The sequence below is a fragment of the Amphiprion ocellaris genome, chromosome 1 (assembly GCF_022539595.1).
Source record: "Amphiprion ocellaris isolate individual 3 ecotype Okinawa chromosome 1, ASM2253959v1, whole genome shotgun sequence".
In the NCBI taxonomy this organism is placed as follows: domain Eukaryota; kingdom Metazoa; phylum Chordata; class Actinopteri; family Pomacentridae; genus Amphiprion; species Amphiprion ocellaris.
The window spans coordinates 16,316,848-16,343,334 of NC_072766.1; the positions used below are offsets into that span (position 1 = coordinate 16,316,848).

Consider the following 26,487-nt stretch of genomic DNA (forward strand, 5'->3'; position numbering starts at 1 on the left):
CCGGGGCGGACTTGTGGTGGTGGCGGAGGGAGGGGAAGAAGAGGAGCAGAGGGGCTCATTTGCATCTTATTACCCTTCGCCTGCTGGCCCGGTATAAAACCCTGCGCAGGGCAGAAGAGCCATCAGACATACGCACTGTTACAGCAGGAGAAGCAGAGAGAGACGGAGACTTGTTTTCTGTGTTCAGGCTCAGCATATGATGAGCAATCAGGTGGAAAAACAAACAAGGCCATCGAAAGCTGCGTCCACACCGACTGATTGGAATTAACTCTTACATTTCATCGGGAATTTCATTCACGCTTCTACAAGGGGATCCTTCTGCTGAGGATTACTTTACACTGAAGAATTCTGTCAAAAACTCACACCTCTTATGGGAAAATAGAGAGGCAGACAGACGCACCAAAGGAGAAAAAAAGTTTCACTTCATCTTCTCTCCTGTGCGTAAAAAAACACTCACCTTGACTGTGACATCGCGGAAAGCTTTTAACACTTTCTCCATGATTGTTTGAGTCTGGCTGCACGGACCTGTGGAGCTTTCACTGCTTGTTGAGGGGCTGTCAACACAATGGGACGCCTGTGTCTGCTCCTGGTTGTCAGTCTGTCCATGCTCACCTGCCAGGTAGGTCCACAGAAAGAGCGTAAATAGTGCGTCTTTACGCACGCTGTTTGTTTGCATATATTTTACAGTAACATTTTAAATACGCACTTTATAATGATTGATATACATATTTCCAATACCACACCTGCCTCAGACTAACTGGGTTGATTTGGTTCGTAGGTTCTGTGCTCTGGAGTGTTCGAGCTGAAGCTGCAGGAGTTTCTCAACAAGAAGGGGATCCAGGGGAACGCCAACTGCTGCCCGGGAGGCTCCGCTCATCCGCAGGGCCACCAGCAGTGCGAGTGCAAGACTTTCTTTCGGGTCTGTCTGAAGCATTATCAGGCCAACGTCTCTCCCGAGCCTCCATGCACCTACGGCGGGGCTGTGACTCCCGTCCTGGGATCCAACTCCTTCCAGGTGCCGGAGACCAACGCGGAGAGCTTCACCAACCCAATCCGATTTGCCTTCGGCTTCACATGGCCAGTGAGTACTTATCTTATGAGGAATATTAGTTATCAGAATGTATTAATGACACCCCCAGATAAATATAACACGACTTAAAGATAACTTGAACCGCATTTTTTTTTTTTTTTTTGCACATTTCTTCGCATTTTGCCTCCAAGGACGCAAACTTTCCTGGAGGATCAATGTAGATTATTTAATATGCATTTATTCATTTGATAGTTTATTTATGTGGTAATTGTTCCATACTACGTTGTTAGGGAGTAGGTAATGAAAACCATGAGTAGACTGTGAAATTATTCCAGTGGGACGTATTAGCTTTGAAGAGTGCAAAACGCAACAGATGCTCCCAAACTCAACACTTGTGAGGGTCTTTGTCAGCAGTGTGTGAGAGGGGCTATTGTAGTATTTCTGTGCTCTTTGGTAGGATAAAATGGGGAGGGGAGGAGGGTGTGTGTGAGAGAGAGAAGAAGAGAAGGAGGAGGGGGTGTTTCACCAATCGCTTCTCTCCTCCGACCAACCGTGGTGGGAAATTTAACATCCTCTGAGTTGGCACATCATTGGCAGCACAGCGTGAAATTCCGCCTCGTTTGGTTTTACGGCAGTGTCAGAGTGTGATAGTGGCAGGGGTGTGAAAAGGGAGCAGGTAGCAGGCCTTATTAGGCCCCTAATCAACACGGGAATTGGGCTGTGAAGTTTATTGGGAGGCCTCCTGATGGCCCTCTGCTGCCCTGCAGAGGGAGTGAGGCCTCCAGGCCGAGCAGCTGTTGACTCTCTCTGTCTCTCCTCAGGGGACGTTTTCACTGATCATTGAAGCTCTGCACACTGACTCCCTGGACGACCTGGCAACAGGTGGGTGACAGCCAGAGAAGGCAGCACTGTAACTCAGACAGACAGGAAGGCTGATGGTGGCCTTGTTTTCCTCGGTGTGGCCTGTTTTTCACTTAGCTCAGCCATTAGTGATGAACTGGACACACCAAGTTTGATTAATGTCTGCTATCATTCTTCTTTGTGACATTTCTCTGGCAATGTATGAATTACTACACAGTGATCTACTTTTAAGATAATGTTTAATTGTCACAACAGTTAGTTCTGTTGCCTTCAAACTATGTCGGCCAAATGTGGAAAAAGAGCTGATATTTCATCATATAAATGTACAATGTATCTTTGAAATGCCGGGAAATGACACCCAACAGCCATTTTCAGGTACTTTTTGTAGATTTATTTGTGCCTCATGATAATAAGAATCTCAATTCCAATACGTTGTCAAACATTTGGCCCTGTGGTGAGGTTTACTGCTGTCATCTTTATGTTTTACTCTTTTCATTAGTTGAATGTGTATGTGATGGAGGGGAACATAAAGGAAAATCAGGTGGACTCCACATTTTGATTTGTGAAATCTGGCTCTGTTTATAAAAGAGGTCACAGAAGACTTGTATTAATTTTGACAGCAGGATTCACCGCTTTGAACCATTAAAAGTCTTTTATTTTTGACCATTCGGCAACCTCATATTCAAAAATACTGACATGTAACTGACATGGAAGAATCAAAAGGAATGCAACTGACAACTTTGTGTGCACCAGCAGAGCATCATGCTGTTTAATAATGACTCTAACATTACAAACATATGATTCATAACAAGCTACCTGATTTATTTTTACAGACAACCCAGAGCGTCTGATCAGCAGGATCACCACTCAGCGTCACCTTACTGTGGGAGAAGAGTGGTCCAAAGACATGCAGACATCAGGCAGGACGGAGCTGCGCTACTCTTATCGCTTCCTGTGTGATGAACACTATTACGGCGACGGCTGCTCCGTCTTCTGCCGACCCAGAGATGATGCTTTTGGACACTTCACCTGCGGCGAGCGTGGAGAGATTATATGCAACTCTGGCTGGAAGGGACAGTACTGCACAGAACGTAAGTGGGCTTGCTTATTAGTCCAATAGTCACTATCAATCTGTCAGTATGGAGCAACATGAGGAAGGGCCATAAATGGGAGATAAAAAGAACAAGCACTTGTTCACCTCAGTGCAGGAGTTAATATTTAAATCTACTGGCAGCTGCTGGTGGGATAGATAAGCTGAAGGAGCAGCATGGTCATCAGTTTTTAAGTGCTAATTTTTTTTACACAACCTCAATATTAATGCAATAATAGTAATACTGCATGTTTACATTAGTTTTGCCTTAGCTTGAAATCACTGCCATCTTGAAAAATAGTTTTATATCTCTCAAAACAAAGAGTTTGAAAGTTATGGATTTCTATACAGTTTGTAAAACTCCCTCTCAAAGTTCATTTCCCCAACAGTCATTTGCCTCGCTTTATTGTTTAGGAACTTATTCCACCTCATAATGCGGGGCCCGTGTGCAACAGGCGTCAGTTAGTTATCCCATAGCACCAGAGGCCTCCATTCTAATGAGCCGCAGTGGCTCCTCAGTAATTCACACGCCGCGTGCCTTCCATTAGACCACTGGGGCCTCCTCGCCCCAAACCTCCTCCCCGATTGGCCAAGTGGGGGTCCTGTATTGTTGTGGCCCGGGCTGATGATTGGCCGAGCGGGGTTGTGTATTGTTGTGGAGGGGGCAGCTGCTCGGTGAGAGGAGACAATGGAGCAGCTGTCTGGTGGTTAGCTCCACACAGACCAGCTGGCCCTGGGGGGGAGGAGGAGGAGGAGTAGGAGGAGGAGGAGGGGAGTGAGGAGAGACAGGAGGAGGACAGGAGAAGAGAGGAAGAAGAGAGGAGGAGAAGTGAGGGGATAGGTGGATGGAGGAGTAAGGGAGGAGAGGAGGATCAGAGGGAGGAGGGAGATGGAAGAAGAGAAGGAGAGGGGCCAAGGGTGAGAAAAGGGACTTCTGACCCACAGTCAAGGGGAGAAAGGAGGCTTTGTGTGGGACGCCTTTGTGTTCGAGAGCAACCATGTTAAAAAAGAGGGCTTGTTGGCTGTTTCCCCCGTTTGGTGACCAAAACTGCCATAGCTCCCTGTTTGGCTGCTAAAGCTGGAAGGTGACATTTACAGCAACTTTTTGTGGCGCTGAAGACATCAGCACATGTCAGTCTGAGGTCAAGAATGACCTGATTTACCTCCAGACTTTACTCTTTTCCACTTTGGCAGCTACGTTTTGGTTCAGAGAAGCTACCAAACATGGTGAATTCAGGCTCTATGACTGGCTAAAGGTAGAAAGAGAGAAAAAAACAGACTGTAGACAGACTGACAGCTGGTCAGGTAAATGTGGAATAAACAGACGCAACACCAGACAGGCAGAAAGACCCACAAGCAGATAAGAATGCTGGGGCGCCAAGCAGACAGACAGGCAAGCAGGCCGCAGTTTGAAAAGGCTCTCAGTGAATGGGAGATTGATGGAGGGCAAACATTCCCATTTCCCATGATTCACCTGGCACTGTTTGTTTCCTCTTTGCAGCAATCTGCCTCCCTGGATGTGATGAAGAACATGGCTTCTGTGATAAACCAGGAGAGTGCAAGTAAGTTTAAAATGCTTAGATGGATCAGCCATTTTCATAATACGTATAACAATCAATCATCCGGTGGTTAACTAGTCGCAGTGCATCTTGTTTCTGTTATTAACAGCATTAAATGAATGTTGTGTTCCCTCCCAGGTGTCGTGTGGGCTTCAGTGGACGTTACTGTGATGACTGCATCCGTTACCCGGGCTGCCTCCATGGTACCTGCCAACAACCTTGGCAATGCAACTGCCAGGAGGGTTGGGGTGGGCTCTTCTGTAACCAGGGTGAGTTTAGTGACAGATTTACTATGTAGTTGTGCCTCCCATAGGATGCAGTCAGCCTTGTCTGCTTCATATATTAACTGGATTGTTCATTAATGTTGACTATTGTTGGTGTTTCCAGATCTGAACTACTGTACACACCACAAACCCTGCCTTAATGGAGCCACCTGCACCAACACTGGTCAGGGCAGCTACACTTGTTCCTGCCTGCCTGGATACACAGGAGCCAGCTGTGAGATCCAGGTCAATGAATGTTCTGGAAGTCCTTGTCGCAATGGAGGCAGCTGCACTGTGAGTATCACTTTAGAGGAGGAGAGGCGGCGTGTTAAAAAAAAGAAAGTATGGAAAGAAGCCTGTATGTGTAACCACTGTTTACATTCTTTTCAATATAGGACAATGACAGTGGCTATAAGTGCACCTGTCCACCTGGTTTCTATGGCAACAACTGCGAGTTAAGTGCCAATACCTGTGCAGATGGGCCTTGCTTCAACAGTGGCCGTTGTGTTGACAACCCTGAAGGTGGCTACTTCTGCCAGTGCCCGATGGGATATGCCGGCTTCAACTGCGAGAAGAAAATCGACCACTGCTCCTCCAACCCATGTCTAAATGGTACGTTGTCATCTGTGTTTGCATGTTTACCTACACTTACAATTACACCTAAACCTAGAGTTAAAATATCTGGAGACTAATCCTTGGTCTTTATCCAAATCCCTCTGCAGATGCAGAATGTGTGGATCTGGTGAACTCCTATCTCTGTCAGTGTCCTGAAGGGTTTTCAGGTCCTAACTGTGAGGACAGCATCAGCATCTCTGGAGACTGCCTGTCCTTCCCCTGTCAGAACGGTGGGACGTGCCAGGAGGGAGTCAATGGCTACACCTGCACCTGCCCTCCAGGTATGACCGTACACGACTGATTCTTCTGTGTTTACATTTGTGTTTTATGTCATTTTGTATCAGACTCTCAAATTCTGTTTCAATCTGTTTCAGGTTATACAGGTAAAAACTGCAGCTCTCCCATCTCCCGCTGCCATCACAATCCTTGCCACAATGGGGCCACTTGCCATGAACGAGGCAGTCGCTACGTGTGCGCCTGTGTGCCCGGCTACGGCGGTCACAACTGCCAGTTCCTCTTACCAGATGTTCCCAGGGGCCAGCCGGTTGCGGACGGACCAGATCGGCGATATTCCCCAGAAACTGGAAATGTTGAGGACAAAGAGGATGACGACAGCGGATTTCCTTGGACTGCTGTATGTGCCGGTGTCTTCCTTGTTCTTGTGATCCTGATCGGCTGCTCAGTGCTAGTGGTCTACGTTCGGGTCAAACTGCAGGAGCGACACAGTCACCATGGCGACAGCGTCCACAGTGACAGCCGTGAGACCATGAACAACCTGACAACCACCAACAACTGCCTTCGCAGTGACAAAGAACTGGGTGCTATGATGACAACGTCAATTAAAAACACCAACAAGAAGGCAGATTACCATTCAGACCTTGCCGGGTCACTGGGTGGTTTGAGTGGAATCAGTGGCCTCAACGGATCAGAGAAGAATGGCTTTAAAACTCGCTACCCCAGCGTGGAGTACAACCTGGTCCATGAGCTCCGGCCTGAGGAGCTGTCACTGTGTAAAGAAGAGGACCGTGATGAGCCGGAGGCCAAATGTGAAATGCTGGATGAGTCTGACTCAGAGGAAACATACAGAAAGAGACATAACAGGTACACAGACGTGAAATATGTACTTACATAGTTACACTGCTTTAAAATGGTGCATACCTAACCTAAGCTGCTTGAAGAGTCTGTGTCGCCCTAAATAGAGTGGCACGTGTTGTGTGAAGAACAGTATTTGTGACCCTGTTTGTGCTCTTTATTCCACAGTGGTGCATCAGAAAAGAAAGCAGCGGCAGAGTCACCAAGCTGCAGCGAAGCGAAATATCAGTCCTCCACTGATTTGAACTGTCATGCTGCGAGCGATCTTAAATACCAGTCGACTGGTGACATCAAATTCCAGTCAAGCAGTGATGTGGAGTACAACAGTCCCAGTGACAGCCGGTACCAGTGTACCACCGACACCAAATACCAGTCCGTCTATGTCATATCGGACCAGAAGGATGAATGTATCATCGCTACAGAGGTGAGGACACAAAAATAGAATTATGTGCCCAGAAAGTTCACTAAATAATTGAAATTTCATCAATGTTTGTGTGAAAACAAACTAAATATGGATTTTTTTTTTTGTGTGTGTGTGTTACAGGTATGATACCAGTCGAGACCGGACCAGACCAGGTTCTCTGGTTGATGGCGGTCCAGTCACACCAGCCCTGAGCAGTAGAGCTCAACTTGTCTCCAGGAGGTTTTACTCCTGCTGTTTGCTGCTGTTCCCTGGGATTTACCAGAGGACTTTGAGCCAAGGCGCTGATGAGCTAGCGCAGTCAGTACTGACTTGGCAAGGACTAAGTACTACAGTAGTACTACGGGTGAATTCTGGATATTTTTGACCTTCGATGGATGTAGGTCTAATGCTGACTCAGTGCTGTGGATGAAGCGCCAGAAGACAGTACCGGCACTCGTACAGACTTTGTACAGACACAGGCTGCTGGAGAACTGATGAAGAGCTTGTAGATTTACTGCTCGAACCAGGATGAACTTCTCTCCCCTGATTGACTTGGATGTTGACCGATGAATTTGTAGTACCATAGCGTACTGATTGAATGAACAGTGTAGTACCTTTGGAGTACTGAGAACTTTTGAAGTACTGTTGTAGTACTGTTATGTGCTGTGGTTTTACAATGCAGTGTAAAATCTGACATGGATGTTGAGGAGTTCATGTTCTGTGCAGTGCTGCAGAGTGGAGGGTGAAGCTGTAGCAACATTAGAAGTCCCAGTGCTGCTGTGTTCATTCTTAAGAATTCATTCTATAAATCTTAATCGGGGCTTTCTTCACAACACTAAGAAAGAAAAAGAAACAGTGGGACTTCTGCTGCAGCCGAGCATCTTTAACTCTGCAGCACTGCCAGAGAAAGCGTTGGCTGAGCTGGTTCTCAGCAGAAGATAGAGAACTGAAGACTCCAGTAGTGACTGCAGATCGATCCAACATGGATTCTGTTGGGCCATACTGGCCTCTGACCCCTGAAGGTTGTGATACACAGGGCAACGTTTGGGTAGGGCAACTTAGGAAACACTTTCAGCATTAGAGAACAATTGAGGTGAAGCAAATCAAGCAAAACACATGACGTTTAATTCATCTGTGATTTCTGTTGTTGAACTTAATCTGCTGCATATCCATTTACAGAAAAGTTTCCTGGAATCAGTGTAATTAGGGTCACATCAATCTTGCAGCTACTCAACACTGACAGTTTGGCCTTTTTTTCCCCCGACCTCTAAAGATGCTGTTGTTGTTCCAAGTAGGCCAAGTTATAAAGGACTAGTCTTAACTGCCAAGACCTCATTGCACTATGGAGGTGTGTGTGTGCACGTGTGTGTGTGTGTGTGAGTGTGTGTACACAAGAGGTAATGCCTGTGTATGGTGTCAATGTATGCACTGCCCACTCCCACTCCCCTCACTCCCAGTCTTCCACTATTAGCCAAGTCAAGGACACCGTCAACCCGCCTGCCGCTGGTTAGGATCATTGGTTTTTTATTTTATTTGTTATCTAAAGAAAGATGTATTCTTTTAATTTAATTATGTAATTATTTGTGCTCCATTTGGTCGTGATGTTTTTTTTGTTAAACCTGTTATAATTTAAGTTGGATTGTTTTTATTTGGCAGATAATGTATGTATGTATGTATGCATGTATGTGTTAGGCACTTGAGACCACTGTGACTGTGTTGTATTTAAGAGAAAAGTCGTATGTACAGAGCCTGTCATTTTTATTACTGGAAAAAAAAAACACAATATTTTTCCAAAATAAAAGAGGATTGAAATATAGCACAACTGGTCTTGATTGATTTTATTTTTATTCATGCTTGTTTTTTAAAACTTAAGCAAGGAGTAGCGCGATTATGACACTTGGGTCAACTTCCTTTGGTGTGTTCATCATTTTAGAGGATGGCAAAGCAGTATCAGCAAAACAATAAAAGTCCACAGTCATGTGCAGCCATTTCTACATTTGCAGCTCCACTTTAAAAGCTATAAAACAAATTCAAGCCAGGGGATTTGTTGTCACTAACTGATTGTATAAGAGGTATTCATGTGTGTGTGTGTGTATGTGTGTGTGTTTGTCTGACACAGCAGAAGACTGTCTCCTTGTGGAACCACTAAATGAGACAAAGACACACCCCATAATCATAGACCGCTTAGCTAGCCTCCTCTGAGGCCAGAGCCATCTCTTTGTGTGTATTTGTATGTGAGTATTTTTACGTGAGTGTGTGTGTGAGAGCGTCCACATGTGCACGACTCTAAGTGTGTATTTACATTAGTCTGTGCCTTGATGTGTTTGTGAATAAATCTTTTTTTTTATGAGCCTCTGTACATGAGTATCAGTGCATGTGTGCGTGTGATCTTGTTTTAAGCAGAGGGGTATTTATAGCCAGAGAAAGAAACCACCAGTCTGGATTTAGTCCCAGTTGCCCCTGACTGACTACTCTGTGTGTACGAGTGTGCGTGTGTGTGTGTGTGTGTGTGTGTGTGTGTGTGTGTGTGTGTGTGTGTGTGTGTGTGTGTGTGTGTGTGTGTGATTTAGCGACCACTAGGAACGTAGAAGTGGTCATCAAAGAAACTCATCTGGTTTGCAGTCTTATATAAACACACACACACACACACAAGACAGTGAAATTAGATGACAGATGATCAGAAATTTACTACAATTACAGAGGATAAACTGTATTAAGTGTGGACATGGAACACATCAGCACACAGACACACACCGAGGTCATGGCCTGGCTGACTGAAGTAGGAAAGTCTACTTAAGTTGCTTTAATTCTACATATACTGATACAGTGTTGTATGTGTGTGAAGCATCTTTCACATCGCAACTGGCTTCACAGAGCAGCACATCGGACCACTGACCTCCCCGCCGGCTGTAGACAGCGATGGTTGCCCTTCCAAAGACTGCGACTGTGGCTGCTCAGAAAGTATTTGCTTGTATTACACAAGCAGCAGGCAGTTGTTAGCACATACCATGCTAAGCTTTTTAACTTAACTTTTTTTCAGTGCCACAATAGCTTTTCGCTGAGTTGGAAAATCACAGGAGACAGGCTTAAAGCTGGTCCTTTGTTGTTGTTAGGCTGTCCTCCGGCCCCCGAACAGTCACACACACTCGCGTCCTCCCTCTCTGCATCTCTCTGGTGTCAATAGTCAGACAAAGCCCTGGTCACTGGCTGCCATATGCTGCCCTGCTGCACATAAAGACCAGCACTCTTTGAACTTCTGAGGGGGAAATCGAAACTTCTTCATGGTCAAATAGATAGAGAAGTGTTTATTCAGTCAGTCACTCCCATGTTCACATTGTTTCTTGTATCTCCCTCTTCTGAACACCGCTCTTGAAGATGTCAAAGTTGTACGATCATTCATATTATAGGACCTTCGTTGTTTGGTAACACAAACATGGGCGAAGTTTAACGTCAGTGACAACAAGAAACACCATACGAAATGTGAACACAGATATTCACAAAACGTAAGTATGTGTGTCGGATGATTTTGCCTCATTCACGCTCTCCCCCTCTCTGCTCTCATACACTTTTTATTCTGACAGGGAGTAGGCAGGACCGTAGCTAATCCAGAGAACAGGCTGTTTAAGTGTGTCTCTGCTATAATCTGATTAATCTGTCCATTCATACACTCCTCCTCTCCTCTCCTCTCCTCTCCATGTAGAAGTGTGTGTCTGTTGTGTGTAACCCTGCATGTGTGTGTGTTAGTGAGAGACAGAGAAAGATTGCTGGGAATGGGGTAACAAGAGAGGAAGAAAAAAGCTCACACTTGGCCACTGACCCTTCTTTTGTGTGTGCACTGGTCACCTGTAACACACACACACACACACACACACACACACACACACACACACACACACACACACACACACACACACACACACACACACACACACACACACACACACACTTGTTTTCATGGTTTTCATTGAAAGTGATTGAAACTGGAGAGACCCTTCATGGCAGAAGGATGCCAGTGATGGACTGGTTTGAGTCCACACATCAGGTCGTCCCTCCCTCCATGCTTCCCATCATCTCTCTAACAAACACAGAAAATTCCCAGTGCACACATAGAACTGGACAAAAGTTTCCAGCAATTTAGATGTTAAGGTTCTTACACAGCACCACTCAGTGCCATCATGGAGGCATCTAATTGGTCCCAAAGTTCAGTCCAAACACAACCAGAGTCATCTTCAGTGCCAAAAAGTACAAGAAGTTTCATTGAGTCATTCTAGGATTACATGAAGTGACAGAAGACATTAAAATAGTTTAAATTCACAGAAGGGCTGTGTCCAAAGCAGTCTCACTTGACTTTTAGTGTCTAAAGTTTTTCCACATTGTAATATAAAATCAATCTAAAGGATTTATTCTCTAATTTACATGAGGTTTAAATGCAGTAATCATATGTATAAAGCGTCACACAACACAGTACAGTTCATTTGACACCTAAGAGACCATCCATCTCTTCTCTGCTCTGTAGTGCCTGAAGAAAGTTTCAATTTCTGTGAAATAATTGTGAATTTGACACACAAATGTAATGAAAATATTAAGGATCGGATATTTCCCAATTCATTTTGCCCATTGCTAATACTGATATATGTACCCATTCTTCCACTTAACAGCAAAGAACATCAAGTTTTTTCTGTAGTGGAGTTAATGTTAATGATTTTTTAAATGTATACAGTCACTAAGCAAAATAAACTCACTTCAACTTACAGACGTATTACATAATTTTTTTTTAATCTAACTTATTCAAATAAAGCTGTCTTTCTTTTTAGCCCAGTAGGCATTTTCTGTTAATTCTGGGCCAATGCTGTTAGTTCATTTTAAAGCCTTTGTCAGCTCATGTTTATGAGTGTACATCCTTAGTACAGATGAAGAACCAGAAGATGGTATTTTTCAGTTGAATCTAAGCATCTTGAAAGACACTTTTTTTTTCTTCCAACTTTACTTTTTTGACCAGACAACCAGATTCACCAGTTTTGTATGCCGTTTCTGATCACTTTAGCTCACTTACTGGTGTTTCAGACTTTTAGATGCGACTTCATCACTAAATAATAACATAAATGTATTTCTGTTAATAATATTGATTCATTGAAACACACAGTAAACACCAATCCTTCTCCTCTCTCCATGTCTTCAACTTTTTGCTGATTCGCATCTACAAGAAGGCAGCATCATAACAGTGACTCATTGACTTTGCACCCCTCTCCACTCTGTCTATTATTAGCATTTCAATTTGTCACCAGCACAAATCCCCACACATACAGAGCATCACTGACTAGAGATTTTTGGGCTAAATCTTGTGGGAAAACAGAGATTTCTCTCTCAGCCATCCTCCATTGTTGAGTTTGAACAAACGAAGTGACCACAGCAGCTCGAGTCACACAATGACAGACAGCTTATTCAGCTACTTCATCTGTCGCTGCTCCCCAGGGACCAGGCTCTGATCTTTTCCCAGAGCTCCATCTCTCTCTTTCACTCACTTCACCCCCTCTTTCTCTTCCCGATTGTCTCTCTCGGACTCTGTTAATATTTACAGAACATGACTCCGACAATTTTTGTTTGTCCTTTTTCTAATGTATTTTTTTGAATCGTAGTTTTACGTTGTGAGGAGTCAAAAGCAATTAAAGCAAACCGCATATTTCAGCTCTCTTGAGAGCATTGTTTGTGTTTGTATTTTGTTAATTGTCATTTCTCCCTGGGGGTTAAAGCAGTTGTAAAGACAGAGTCATTCCTTCAGAGACACCAGCTCCCATCAGCACCTTCTGGTCATTACTGGTGCATCGTGGGAACAGCTTGGCGAGGACAATGATTGGCTAGAACAATGAAGCTGGGGGCAACACAAAGGACACGCCCACTGCCTGATGGGAAAGAGCAGCAGAGGAAGCAGATGTTGAAACAGAGGACACAGGAGGGGAGAGAGAGAGAGAGAGACAGCAGATGTCTCTCTCTCTCTCTCTCTCTCTCTCTCTCTCTCTCTCTCTGATGAGTTTCGTTTATATTCAACTCTTTAGCAGCAGGTGAGAAGATACAGCAGATTTACCTGCTTTTCATAGAATTATGTGACTTTGTTTAACAAGTCCAGAGCAAAGAAAGCTGCTCGGACATTTGCACTTCTCTGTCGTGGTTGATCTCTTTGTTGCGGAGCTGTGGGATGTTTTCTGGGATCAGACTTTTTACACTAAGCTCGCCTCACATTTCTTCTTAACCCTCCAAACTCTTGAGTTGCCCATTATAAGTCCTGCCACATGTCTTTATCATATAATATCTTACATAGAGATCAGTGACGAATTTCTTTAAAGGCTGACATGCAGATGCTTTAATACAAGGCGCAAAGTGTTAGTGTAAGGTGTGTAATAATGTGTGGGTATGAAAATAATATGAATCATACGCTGTGACTGCAGTCACCAGATCTCATCACACGATGACTGATGTGTTTGTCCTCTCCAGCACCATCATTAACACCCAAAATGAGGCCTGTGTGAGCTGGTGGGATAGTATGCGTGTTAGCAGAAAACATTCATCTTACTTTGATATTGGACAGCCGAGAAAACTTGGAAAGACTGCGGGCAAAAGCAGAATGACATAAAACTCATAAGTCAGATTTAAACTCACAATACATGTCAACAGTCAAAGCAGCTTCAGTGCCACTAGTTGCGGTTACATATAATTGTCAAGTGAACCAGAGAAACCGTAGAAGGATGAAACAAATAAAACCAGTTCCCTTGGCCATCTGTGACAGAGGGTTGTATTTTGTTCAAGTGGGAACGTTGTAATTATTCTTTCATGTCAGCTAATATCGGCCCCATTTCATATGTAGGCTGTAAATATAAGATGGACGGAGCTTCTGGGTCTGAAAAGTGAGAATTTTTTTTATGAGAGCCAGTAGGGGGCGACTTCTCTGATTGTAGAATGAAGTGCAATTCTATAGAAGTCTATAAGAAAATGATGCTACTGCTCAACTGGTTTGCTACCTCAGTAAACATTTTCCCAACAAGTTTATGGTTTTAAATGAGAGTTTCAAGTGGGCTGCAATACAACACGATGTTCAATTTGTAAATCTTGGTCCCATTTACAGTAAAATGGATGATAAAGCAAGGTATATTTTAGCATGTATCTAAATTCTGGTTGTGATAGTTGACAGGTTGCTAAGATATGCATAGTGTCCTTGAGTCTGCTCATCATGTCAAGTTTCAAAAATACAAAATATTGACAACTAAATCACACAATCAAGGCTTCAAAATGGCAGTCTACAAACCAATGAGTAATGCTATGTCCATCCTTTATATACAGTCAGTGGTTTCTTGTTATCTGCAGAATTTAGAAGTGAAAACTGCTGATCAATCATGTGAGTTAAATGTTTGCAATGTTCGAACTTATTCTGAAAATATGTTTCCACCTTCTGTAAAGCACATCAAAAACAAAATCAAAAGCAACCTAAAGTGGATGTAAAACCTATATTTTTTTATTTTTATTCACATTTTTTCAAATTTCATGCACCTTTTCTGATGCAATACATCAACATAGGCATAAAACTATGATATGCACCTCTGGTTACTGTTTAGACAACAAATAATGTGACAAAATAGAGATTTAAACAAAAATAAGCATTTTTTTTAATGTAATCTGCATTTATTTTTGGGTCAGGCTGCTGCAGTAAAAGGCTAAATCTCCATTCTGTTACTTTTTGAAATTCAGAGTATTCACACATTTGTAGATCCCAACATGGAAATAGTTTCCAGCAGCGACACAGTGTCCTTGTTTGCCTTTACGCACCGCTCACACCTACTTTGTCGGTTCATGGGAATACACTCTTGTCTTCAATGATACCATTCATGATGGCTAGACAAATTAGACAGCAAATTCACACAATAATACTTGCCAATTCATCCCACGAAGACAAAAAGGCGAACAGCTGATGGGAACAAATCTCCTCGTGTTCACTCACGGTGCCACGAGGGAGCAGCCATCACTTCAAGTAAAAAGCAATTGAGACGTCACTAAGGTTGGCAGATTTGATAGACAAAAATTTGGGTTGGCAGGTCTGATCCGGTGACACAAGGGGAGTGGTCGAGATGTAGTAAAGTGTGCTCTGGGATATTTGTGTGATTAGGCGCTGTGTCTGTGTGTGTATGCTCTTTGTTTTCATGTGTGTGGTGTGTATGTGTGGGAATGGACCCCGGTCTGACTTGTTGATTAATGGCCAGTGTGTGTATGTGTGAAAACGCTCCCGGTCCTGTTTCCATGCTAATGAGTAGCGGCAGATGGGAGAGAGGAGGCTGGACCAACAATGAACAAACGCACCAGCAGCCGTATGACTTAAAAAGACCAAACAGACCCTCCTGTATGCTGCTACCTCGCAGACAAATACTCTGATATTGTGACTTTTCCTCTTGTTGGCTGGACCATGTAAACACTGAGAACAGTCGACTCTATAATGAATACTATGATGGTCTGGTGGAATATGCTAACAGCAAGCAGGACACTATAGAATAATGCGCTTCAGTGTTATCTGCTGAGGAGCATAAATCACTTTTAGAGTTGTAGTGTGACCTAAAGCTGCAACTCAGAGTGTTATTCTCACTGGAGAAATACACAGAAGAATTTCTGTATCAACTGTCTGTAAGAACATATTTACAACCTTTTGACATTTCATCTTCAGTGTTTGAATTTTGAAGTGTTTCTGGCTACCTTGCAAAACATTCGAGCAAAATCTACGTTCTGCAATAAGATATCCATCCATCCATTATCTCCTCACCGCTTAATCCTCATTAGGGTCGCGGGGGGCTGGAGTTTATCCCAGCTGACTTAGGGTGAAGGCAGGCGACACCCTGGACAGGTCACCAGTCTATCACAGGGCTACATATAGAGACAAACAATCACACTCACTTTTCAATTAGATATGCATTTGCTATATCATATTAAAACAGGTTTGTAGCTATAAAGGGACCAGTGGAACTAATATTACCATGAAATGACTGGAAAGTCCAGTTTTGTTCACTGTGAACCTGCAACATGGAATAACTTGCAAGCAATGTAAAATTTTATTAATTTTTTAAAACTTTGCGCAATTTAGGTTTTTAATTACAGCCTCTTTAACTTCTAGCTGCTCTTGTTTTAATAGATTTTTTTTGCATCAATGCACTAATTAGTGTTATTAATTTCACTAGTTTTGCCTTTTAGTATTTCTTTGTTTTCTACGTTTATTTGCGTGCTTTTATTCTCATACTCAGCTACATTGTAAATAAGGCCTTTGTACCTCAGTGTGCTCTGAATTTGAATTAAGGTTAAATGAATATGGGGAGAGCCCTCAAGAGGCCCGAAATGAGACATTTTAATGTGCAAACTTTTTTAAAGGTAGAGTCTACAATTCTGAAAAAAGATTGAAAGATATTTAGTCCGAACCTCTTTGTTTCCCATTTACAGAGCTAGGACGTTGCACAAACACCATTTTTTAATCAGCAAATAGAAAGAAACAGACAGCCAGTGGACTATTAAAGAGATACATACTGAATTTGACAAAAAAAGTAATGAATTGAATTAGAATCACTTCGTCCGCCTTTAAGTTTACATCATTAGATGTATTGATCAATGAGTTTATTCATTATTGGCTGAATAATAGGGTTGACAGAGAAGTCACCTGTTTTACAGTAACTTGGCACTGCTAAGTAGACTGAGCAGAGCTGCCTAACATGACAGAAGTTATCTTGATGATGCATTTAGCAGTATTTCCCTCCTTCCATCTCCTTATATTACTGAAGACGTGGGAGAAATCTGAGCTTTTCAAGTCTTATCATGAGTCTTTGTTGTCTATTATAGACAGCATACCTTCCTCGGTGCTAGAAAACTCCAGTTTTTCTGCCTTTGTCCAAAGCCTGGGACATACAAAAGATCTAACAGCCAGTTTTATTATGTAGGACAAGCTGTTAACGTCCCTTAATTGCACTCCAGAGATGTGCTGCCTGAACTGTGAGAAGACCAAGTCAGTGGTGTCATATTCTGGATGATCTGTCTCAGTGTTTAACTAATAGGCCTCCAGAGGGTTCAGCAGCGAGAGGTGTAGTGAGACAAAGGCTATTACGCTGTCTCTCCAAGCAAATATCTAGCAGGGGAAACAGATTTTTAAAATAATCACTGCAGATGCATGTGTTTAGCAGTTATAAGTCATGTGTGTCTGTGCAAAACGTGAAGGAGCCCCACTGAAATCACCAAGTATGTCTGCTGGAGTGACACCTTTACATTTTGGAGTCTTCACATTTGCTATCTAGAGAGCATAAACATGGACCAGGCTGTTTACGGTATTGTTAGCAATTCTAAATTTAAACCAAAAATCACCACACCCTCATTTGAAAACATCACAGAAGTGACAGCACAAGGTTCAGGTGTGACTTTTCAGTGCATCTTGTTGCAGATTTGTGAAAAAGCGAAAATGTTCAAGGTGAAGTTGTGGAGAAATTCCTATTTTATTACAGCTAACTACACAAAGATGAATTTAATTAACACACCATCATGTCCACACTGAAACAGACACATTTTGAAATGTTCCATTCTGGTCTGATCTGGTAGACTGTAGATGTGGCTCATCTTAAGACAAGCTTGCTGAATTCGCACCTCACCCTCAAACATAACAGTGAAGCAGAGGAATATTTCCCTGCAGGAGACAGTTTCCTGTCTGTCCCTCTGATTCAGCTGAGCTTTAGATTCAAACCTAAATATTTGTGTAGCTTTTTGCACCATGTAGGCCAGGGCTATTCAATTAAAAACTGAATCGGGCCAGATTTTCAGACTAAGAACATGAGCTGGGCAGGATGTTTTTAGCAGACAGTGAGCAAAGTTAACCATTTAAAATAAACACAAACAGATAAGATAACAAACACACTGGATGTTTATAAACGTATTGCCACATCCAAAAGGACACAAACACAATAGAAGAGCAGTACTTAAACTAAACCTGTGCTGAAATACTGCTTCTTTAAATTTTACATTTCAAACACACAACTTCAACACATTTTGACAGGTAAATATAAGCACAGGTTAAGGTGCATATGAACATAAAAACTAAGTGCCGATTAGAAACACCATCTTTTGTTTTGGTCACATCTCAAAGTGCATTAAAAAGTAACTTGTTTAACAGTAACTTTTCAGAACTTGAGACATTTTTTTTTCTTTTGAAATAACAAAAAACAAAGTTTGTCCCTGTCCATATTTGGTCTCATCTGAGACAGTCACATCTTCAGTGCATATAATCAAAAAAATAAACAGTAGGCACAGTGATAGTTACTATCCCTTTGAAATGAAATAAAGCTGACATCAAAGTGCACAATAAAGTGCAACTAAGTGAAATAACTGTCAAAACAAAATGTCTTTCTTAAATATTAAACTTATAATAAGTTAACAGAAAATAGTCACATAAATACATAAAAACTACCTTTAGTGTCTGCTACAGCACGCTGCTTTGTTGCACTTACCATGTCTCGAAGACATCTGTGGCGAGAATGTTTGACGTGTCAGACCTGTTTGACAGCAGATGTTACACTCGTCTTAACTTTATCGTCCGTTAAAACTTCATCCACGACAGCCAACATGCAGTCCTTCACAGTTTCTGAGTCTGTGAACGGCCTCTTTTTCGTGGCCCTTTCCTGAGCTGTGCAGGTCCGCTTCATTGTAGTACAGCTCCGGTTGTAAGATGCAGTCAAACTCTGAATTATAGCCGCTCTCTCATGACATCCCTCGGGAAAGTTTGTCCGAAACGCGGCATGTTTTTCAGTGTGGTGTCTTCGGACATGATGATCTTTCAGCGCTGCAAAGCACTCGTTGCAGAGTAAACGCATTGGTTTGGCGTTCGGACTTGGTGGTAAATAAATAAATACTTGTCAGTCCACGCAGGATTAAACCGACGGTTTTCCTCGCCGATTTGTCGTTTCAGGATAGAAAATGACACGCTGCTATTTTCGCCTGTATAGAACTGCTAATGTTAACTTTTCAAACGCGTCTCCTCAACACAATGCATTGTGGGTTAGTTGCTAGGTGTTGCATTCAATGTTTGCAATAATGTTGGAATTTTTGTAAGAACTTGTCAGTGTTACTGAAAGATGTTTTTCTGTTTTTCTCGGCCCAATCACTCGGCAGTTGCTTTAGGGCCACTCGAGGGTTGCTTTCGGGCCGCATGTGGCCCGCGGGCCGCTAATTGAATAGGGCTGATGTAGGCGGTCAGAACTTCAGAGCAGCTGGAGAGAGAAAAGGCAACGAGAGGGAGACGTTAAGGACACCATGATTTGAGGACAAATGTGTACATTTTACATACAAAATACATTTAGTGCATGTTCTGACCCAGTATGTGGCTGCAGGTGTGTATACATTAATGTGTGTGTGTGTGTGTGTGTTGATGTCTGTCTGGGGGGGGGGTTTGTGCTGATGATCTGTTTTTCTTTTGTGACTGTGTCACTTCCAGCACTGAGTGGAGGTCCAACCTTTTAGACAAATATAAACACTTCCCCTTCGTGATTCTAGATAATACTGCCACTGATTAGCAACAAGACTGTGTGTGTGTGTGTGTGTGTGTGTGTGTGTGTGTGTGTGTGTGTGTGTGTGTGTGTGTGTGTGTGTGGCTCGTTAACACCACAGGAAACCATGCCTGTTTCCTGCTAAGAACTCATTTTATTTTACATTCTTACATTCCTTATCGTCACTCTTTCTCCCCATTTGATGACACACTTTCACACACAGACTTTTCTTTTTCTGTGTCTTTTCCATGAACTGCAGGCAAGCTCTCTGACCTACTTGCAGCAAGGGACATTAAATGATTCTAAGTTCACTTTTCGTTTTGGTTCTTGTAGATGCTTCAACTCTCAGGCTCAAAAAGGCTTCTTCAGTCCTTTTGCCTTCTACTGAAGCCTTTCGGATTGCCGTGACCTGGATGACTGAGAATTTACAAAGCCAAATGAGCTGATGTTTAAGATGTCCTCATAAAGTCACAGTCACCTCAACATTGTAACATAGCTAACCTACATACAGCAGAAGAAGAAAGTTCACCAAGAATAGGAGGCTTTAGAGAAACATCTGAGCTACAGGAGAGACCCTCAGCCAACACACACACAAGCTGAATAAAACAACAAATCACACACATAAAGACAAAAGATGTTCAGATTTTATGCATCATAGAATATCAGGAGGCATCTGATCAGTCCCAGATTCATTCTGCAGCACACCAAGAACGTAAGACACAAGAAGAACAAGAGTCCTGCAGCCGAACTCTATATCACTGGACCAGAAGACACTGATCATTTTTGATTTTTGCACAATCATCTGTGTGTGTGTGTGTGTGTGTGTGTGTGTGTGTGTGTGTGTGTGTGTGTGTGTGTGTGTGTGTGTGTGTGTGTGTGTGTGTGTGTGTGTGGTGTGTGTGTGTGTGTGAGACTCCTGAGGAATGCTCTTAGTGCTGTTGTAGTATCTGCGAACAGGAAACGTATTCCCAGAGACAGGAAGAAACTTCGTGGAGAGAGGAAGTGTTTGCCAGCATCCGCCCTCTGTCTGCTGGACGGAGGAGGAAGGAGAGAGGGAAGGGGGGAAGTGAGGAGGGGGGAGTGATTGGGGCAGAATGAAATAGAGAGTTGTTTTAGGAAGAAGAGAGGGAGCCCAACAGTGTGTTGAAGCACGTGAGGGAGATCATCCAGATGACGTCTGAGGTGCCCTGAAAAACACAATTCAGCTGTTCAGCAGAAGTTCTCAGAAAGTCACATCCTGATGCTCTTTAAACCAGTTCGAGGGTCTTCTGTTAATTGTGGCATGTTAGAGGATCTTATGTGAGGTGAAGTTCCTTCTGTGGTCGGTGTGGTGGGGCTGTCTGAGCAGAGCATCCTCCACTGCGTTAATGTTTCACTGTTAGATCTGGACTTATCCTGTCTCCATGTTGGAGATCATTTATAATACAAAGTAATTAATGAAGTTACTGCAAACATTTAATCAATTAAAAGGAAGGACTCCTGCAAACAACTGGAAGCAACAGGCTGAACTTCAGGCTCTCTTAAGGTTTTGTCAAAAAACTAAAGAAACCCACCATATTATATTCAACATTGGAAAGTATCATTAATCTGAACCGTAAATGTCTGTTTTCACTGCAGCAAAGTTCCATTTTTTAACAGACATTTCAGCCTAATAGATGTGAACTTGTAGAGCAAAAGTGAATAGGAATGGTGTTTTGTGCTTTTGGGATGCAAACTGTGTCTCTTGCACTCTCTGTTGCTGAGATGTGGAAAAGGCCTTCCTCAAAAAGTGACCGGTTTGCTCATTCAGATATGGGATGGACTGTTTGTCCGGTAAATCCTCCACTGTTTCACATTTATACAAAACAATATGACACTATCCTGTATGACCTCAGCTGGATTAACACTTAGTATCTATTGTACGGAAGACTATCTCACTGATAAGACCAAAGACCTTTAACATAATGTCCAGTATAACATTTAAACCAACAAAAAAAAGAGATCAAGCAAGAGAGGAAAAAGGAAACATAAAGACTGTGCTGTTGAGCCAAGATACAGTGCATGGCTCTTCTTTGTTGGCATACCTGCTCTCTTATTTCTATATTGTGTTCCAACTTTGTTACAACAGGTTTGAGAAGGTCTTCTGCTGTCAGATCAAATAAAATGTGCAATCTGTACAACATATGGCATTGTCTATCCTTAAACCTTTAATTCAGATGAGGAAAAATGGCAAAAAAACAAGTTTAACATGAAAAAATGGGAGGGGAAACAGAAAGGGGGTCTTGTAAGTGTCACGTGACACAGTAAAATAACAGTATAGAAAATTATAATTGAATCAAATCACATATATAGCATATTTTAAAACAATGCAAATTTACCAAAGTGCTGCACATGTTATAAGACAGGAACAACAAAAATATATGCAACAAATCAGGGAAGAAAACTGAATAAAACTTGAAAGAACAGTAAATATAAATGCTAAAAAAAAGGGCATATAAGAACACAAGTTTTAAGTTCAGTTATTAGAGTAAAATAAACATAAATCATGACAATATTAGGACCACTAAGAGCAATCAAAAACCACTGGAAACACGTATATCTTAAAATTTTTCTTGCAAATGTCAGTCGATATAAATATTTAACAGAAGGAGAAAGGTTGTTCCAAAGTTTTGGACCTGCTACCTTCTCCCTTCATACTCTCCAGCCTTAATCACAGAACAGGTAGTCTGAGGATCTAAGAGGCCTTGACGTAGAGCAGGAGCAGAGAAGTTCTGAAATGTGCTCAGGTGCCAAGCCATTAATGGTTTCTAACCAAATAGTCAAACTTTAAAATTAAATTTGTGTTTAACAAGTAGCCAGTGCAGGGATGCTAGTACGGGTGAAATGTTTTTTATTTTCTTGGTGCCAGTAAGGAGTCTTGAGATTTACATCAATCCAGCTTTGAGGAACTGAATACTATGGCTACAGTCTTCATGTCATGTAGACAGAAGATAAATTTCAATTTGGAAACATTGGTTAGTTGGAAGAAGCATCTTCTTACCACAGAGGGAAATTGTTTGTTAAATTTGAGCATTTATTAGATGTAAAAGTTGACACCAAGATTTTTAATATGAAGGTTTGCTGTAAATCGGTGGAATGACTTGACTGCAAAAATTACCATCCAAAATGCAGGATTCATCATAAAATAGTGCAAATTTGATGCAGAAGAGCTTGTCTGGAGAGTTTAACCTCATCAAACATCTCTTACATCAACTGGAATGTCAAATATAAACCTGATCTTATCACCTGACATCAGTGTAAGACTTCAATCTTACTAATGTTCTGATTGGGAGTAAATTCCTCCAGGATTCTCAGAGCTCGTAGAAAGACGTTCCAGAAGTCTGATCAGGTGTCTCCATACTTCTGGCCATGAGGTGCATTTGTTTTCTGAGACACACTGGTGTAAACTATGAGGCAGATGAAAGACATCCAGGTAGCCTCCTCGCTCTCACACTCCACTGTGAACTCAGTATTGTGATGGTAGCTGCTGCAGGCATGAAGTCTTTAACATGTGTCGTCCCAGCGTTCCTCACTCTCTTAAAAACTCCCAGGAGAGACCATGTGAGGTGAAAGGACAGAGGTCAGCACAGTGTGTGTGGCTTCATGCAAGTGTCTCTTGGTAAGTAGTTGAGGCACTTGAGGTTGTAGAGTTCAAAGCAGGAGCAACATACCACACACCAAGTCCAGGTTTGCAAAACAGTGCCTGTTTTGTCACTGTAATGGCTTCTCCTTGACTCTTAACGGTCAGTGTGGCTCTGAATGAGAGGAGACCAGTGGAGCAAAGCCAAAAATGATACAGCTCTTTATATTTTACTGTACGCACTCGGTCAGTGGACTCAAATTCATTTTTAAACTAAGATGAAACCTACAAAAAAGACAAATAAGGGGAAGTGTAGCTTTGCTGAGGCATGCTGTTGTGAAGGAGAAAGTTTAATGTAGCGTGTGTGTGTTTGTGTGGAGATGGAACTCGATGGACAGATGGTCTTTTGTGACTCCTGACACCTGCCAGCTGCTGCTATGCTCCTCCTCACCTCTTTTTTATTTTCACTTCTCCTCTCACCTCACTTCTTTCTTCTTCTCCCTCTCTGTTCGAGTCACTGTCTCTTTTCTTCATCTTCTTGTAGCCGTTATTCACTGCAAAGGCATTTAGAAGATCACATAATTACAGTTGGAGGACGGAGGTAACCTGACTTGTTGGGTAAAAAACTCACAGATAAGGGACTGAAGAGACATCTGGAGGTCTGTGAGGAGAGAATGAATTCGAGTGTTACAGTTTATATTGTTTTCAACATGATTTGGTGAAATATTTATCATATTTACATGTTTTACTCGCATTGTAAAACTTGAACTGTGTCAAGCTGTTGTGACCAAATATGTTTTTCTCTTCAGAGCAGATGAATTTCAAAACAAGAGTCTGTTGCTGCATTGTGGTTAGAAAACAACTGAGGTCTTAGGGTTGTAATCACAGAGAATTGACCCATTTTTGGAGAATTTTGACTTGCTGGCATGGACAGTTTTTTCATGATTGTTCTGTACAAACAACAAATTCTCAAACTCAGAACAATAACGCACAGTGTCACTGTTAATAACGCTGCTTATGTGCAATCTCCTGCCCATATTTATTCTATTTTATTAGTTTTTATTTGATTTCATTACCTCCTCACAGTACTGTATGTATCTTGCCTCTTTTGCATATGTTGTAATTCTTAATATAGCTTTGTTTTATATGTACATCTGATTTTATCATTTATTGTTGTTCATTGACCTTGTTTCAATGCACCGTTCCGAGGCAGCTACTGATATTTTCGTCCTGCTCCAGTGTATGATGACAATAAAGCTATGCTATTCTATTCTATTCTATTCTATTCTATTCTATTCTATTCTATTCTATTCTATTCTATTCTATTCTATTCTATTCTATTCTATTCTATTCTATTCTATTCTATTCTATTCTATTCTATTCTATTCTATTCTATTCTATTCTATTCTGTTCTATTCTGTTCTATTCTAAATAGTGCCCCAAAACAGCAGAAAGCGATTTGGATGAATTTGTACAAAGCTGTTGGCTGGTGTGTCCTTATTCACAAAGCCAGCAGAAGAAACTGAAGTGGATTTGCTCAGATTTGCTTCTGACCACAGTTCCTAACAGCTGCTTCAGCAATGGAGGCTTTGAACATGGCCCACTGGGACTCCATGTCCCCAACCTCCCCCTGGGATGCAGGAGAAATTCTTCCAGAGGTGGGAATTGAAAACCCCACGGACAGGGTTCTCCACGATTCATTGGGGGGACAACCATCACACACATATCACATATCACACAAGTCCTCACCTCCTGTTTGGCAGATTCTGCACTAATTTTGATTAGCTGTCACAATTACGGTCAAAAAGCGAAAATCCACGTGATAATTAGTGAGATTTGATCAGAAGATCATCTGTATCAGTTTTGGTGAAGACTGGAAAACATTTGACTCTTCTCCTCTGTGGTTATTCTTTGGTGGCACAAGTTACCAAACTCAATCTGCAGAGTCTCTCTCAGTCTTTCAGAAAAGACTAAAGACCCAGCTCTTCACTGAACACCTATTGCCCCTCACACTGATTATCATCTTGAACTTGTTTTATGGCTCTTATCCAGGTTGTTTTCTCCTGACTAGATCCTTGCTTATGTTGTATCTACTGTCTAATGTACGTTGCTTTGGATAAAAGCGTCTGCTAAATGAAATTGTAGAATTGTGGAATTTGTGGCTTGTGAAAATGTTTTGACTTTTCCAGAAAACCCAGCCATGAGATGCAAAAATTTATATCACAGTTGACCTTTGAACTCAGTTTGATCGAAGGAATCCAACTGCACCTCATTTCAAATTGGGTATATGGTTCAAAAGTACAGGCATAAATGTAGCTCGACACACTGGTGGTGCTACAGTGCTCTAGTCATCAACACCTATAGGTTCTTCCTCTGAAAATGTTCCACCTCTCCATGAACAGGCAAACAGTACTACAATCAGTCAAGGTAACACACTGGTCACAAACATCAGAAATTCAACAATGACGCTCTAGGAATCTGTTTCTGCTTTACTTGCCTTATGTCTGGCACAGAGACAAGAGTTCATGTTCATTTACCTGAAGCTACAAAGTTGTAAGGTGCTGTCACATATTGAGTATTTGGAAGCCTTTTTTAAACACTAGAAAAACTTGAACACCCCGTACAAAATAAAGGGATGAGAGAGAGTGCACTTTAAAATTTCACTGATGTAAAAGGGAAATTTTCTGGTGCCTTTTATTTACAGATGCTTTAATGTAGGAAAATGGCAGCCGGTACATGTGATTGGTATCAGCTGTGTGAGAAGAGGAGATTTTCTTTCCTCCTAATTGATGACATCACAGCAAGCTACAGTGCATTAAAATAGGAAAAGAGGTTGTGCTGCTGTGTGTTGGTTTCCCTGCTGGGTGACACGAGGGTTTAAAAAAGTCAGTGGATTCCAGAGTGACTCTCTCACAGCCTGAGAAAACAATCCTGTCTGCCTGCCTGGCTGAAGCTCTCACCTCCTCTCTGTCTCTGTGTGGGACAGTCAGTCGCTGAGGACAGCTGGCTGGCTGAGGGTGGATGTATATCTGCGTACATGTGTGTAGGTATCTGGGTTTGTGTGTGTGTGTGTGTGTGTGTGTGATCCTGAGAGGTCAGAGGTGAAGCCGTGGTTCACAGAAAGCCACGTTGTTCCCTCCCAACAGGAAGGAGGGCACCGTCCATATGCTGTCTTCACTCACACACAGAGTGGTGCAGTCACAAGTTCAGACAGGTACATACATGAGCTCACACTGGTTCACACAGACACACTCATGGAAACACACTATCTCAGACACATTATACACGGTCACCGGCACACATGCAGATCTATTCACTGTCACTCACGTAAACACTTCAAGGCATTGACGCACAGTTTGACAGCATAAATATCACATATGCGTTTGTGTGACTATGACTGTGAGGACATAATGTATTCCCAAGAACCTTATACG

The 26,487-nt window shown here is 42.2% G+C and overlaps 1 protein-coding gene across 1 annotated transcript; it reads left to right on the top strand.

The window, feature by feature from the left end:
* Positions 1–116: 116 nt before the first annotated feature.
* On the top strand, positions 117–8,735 carry dld (deltaD). The gene is made up of 12 exons (XM_023272987.3): positions 117–619; positions 779–1,081; positions 1,852–1,912; positions 2,725–2,982; positions 4,483–4,543; positions 4,679–4,809; positions 4,928–5,097; positions 5,199–5,415; positions 5,526–5,699; positions 5,793–6,519; positions 6,679–6,934; positions 7,055–8,735. Exons 1-12 carry the CDS (start codon positions 566–568, stop codon positions 7,058–7,060), a joined length of 2,418 nt encoding a protein of 805 aa, XP_023128755.1. The 5' UTR covers positions 117–565; the 3' UTR covers positions 7,061–8,735.
* Positions 8,736–26,487: the final 17,752 nt, after the last annotated feature.

Bases quoted from the DNA above. Each gene is read 5' to 3' on its own strand.
- dld (XM_023272987.3), top strand. From the start codon at position 566: ATGGGACGCCTGTGTCTGCTCCTGGTTGTCAGTCTGTCCATGCTCACC. The intron at 1,913-2,724 runs GTGGGTGACAGC...TTATTTTTACAG, and splicing joins CCTGGACGACCTGGCAACAG to ACAACCCAGAGCGTCTGATC. The intron at 2,983-4,482 runs GTAAGTGGGCTT...TCCTCTTTGCAG, and splicing joins GGGACAGTACTGCACAGAAC to CAATCTGCCTCCCTGGATGT.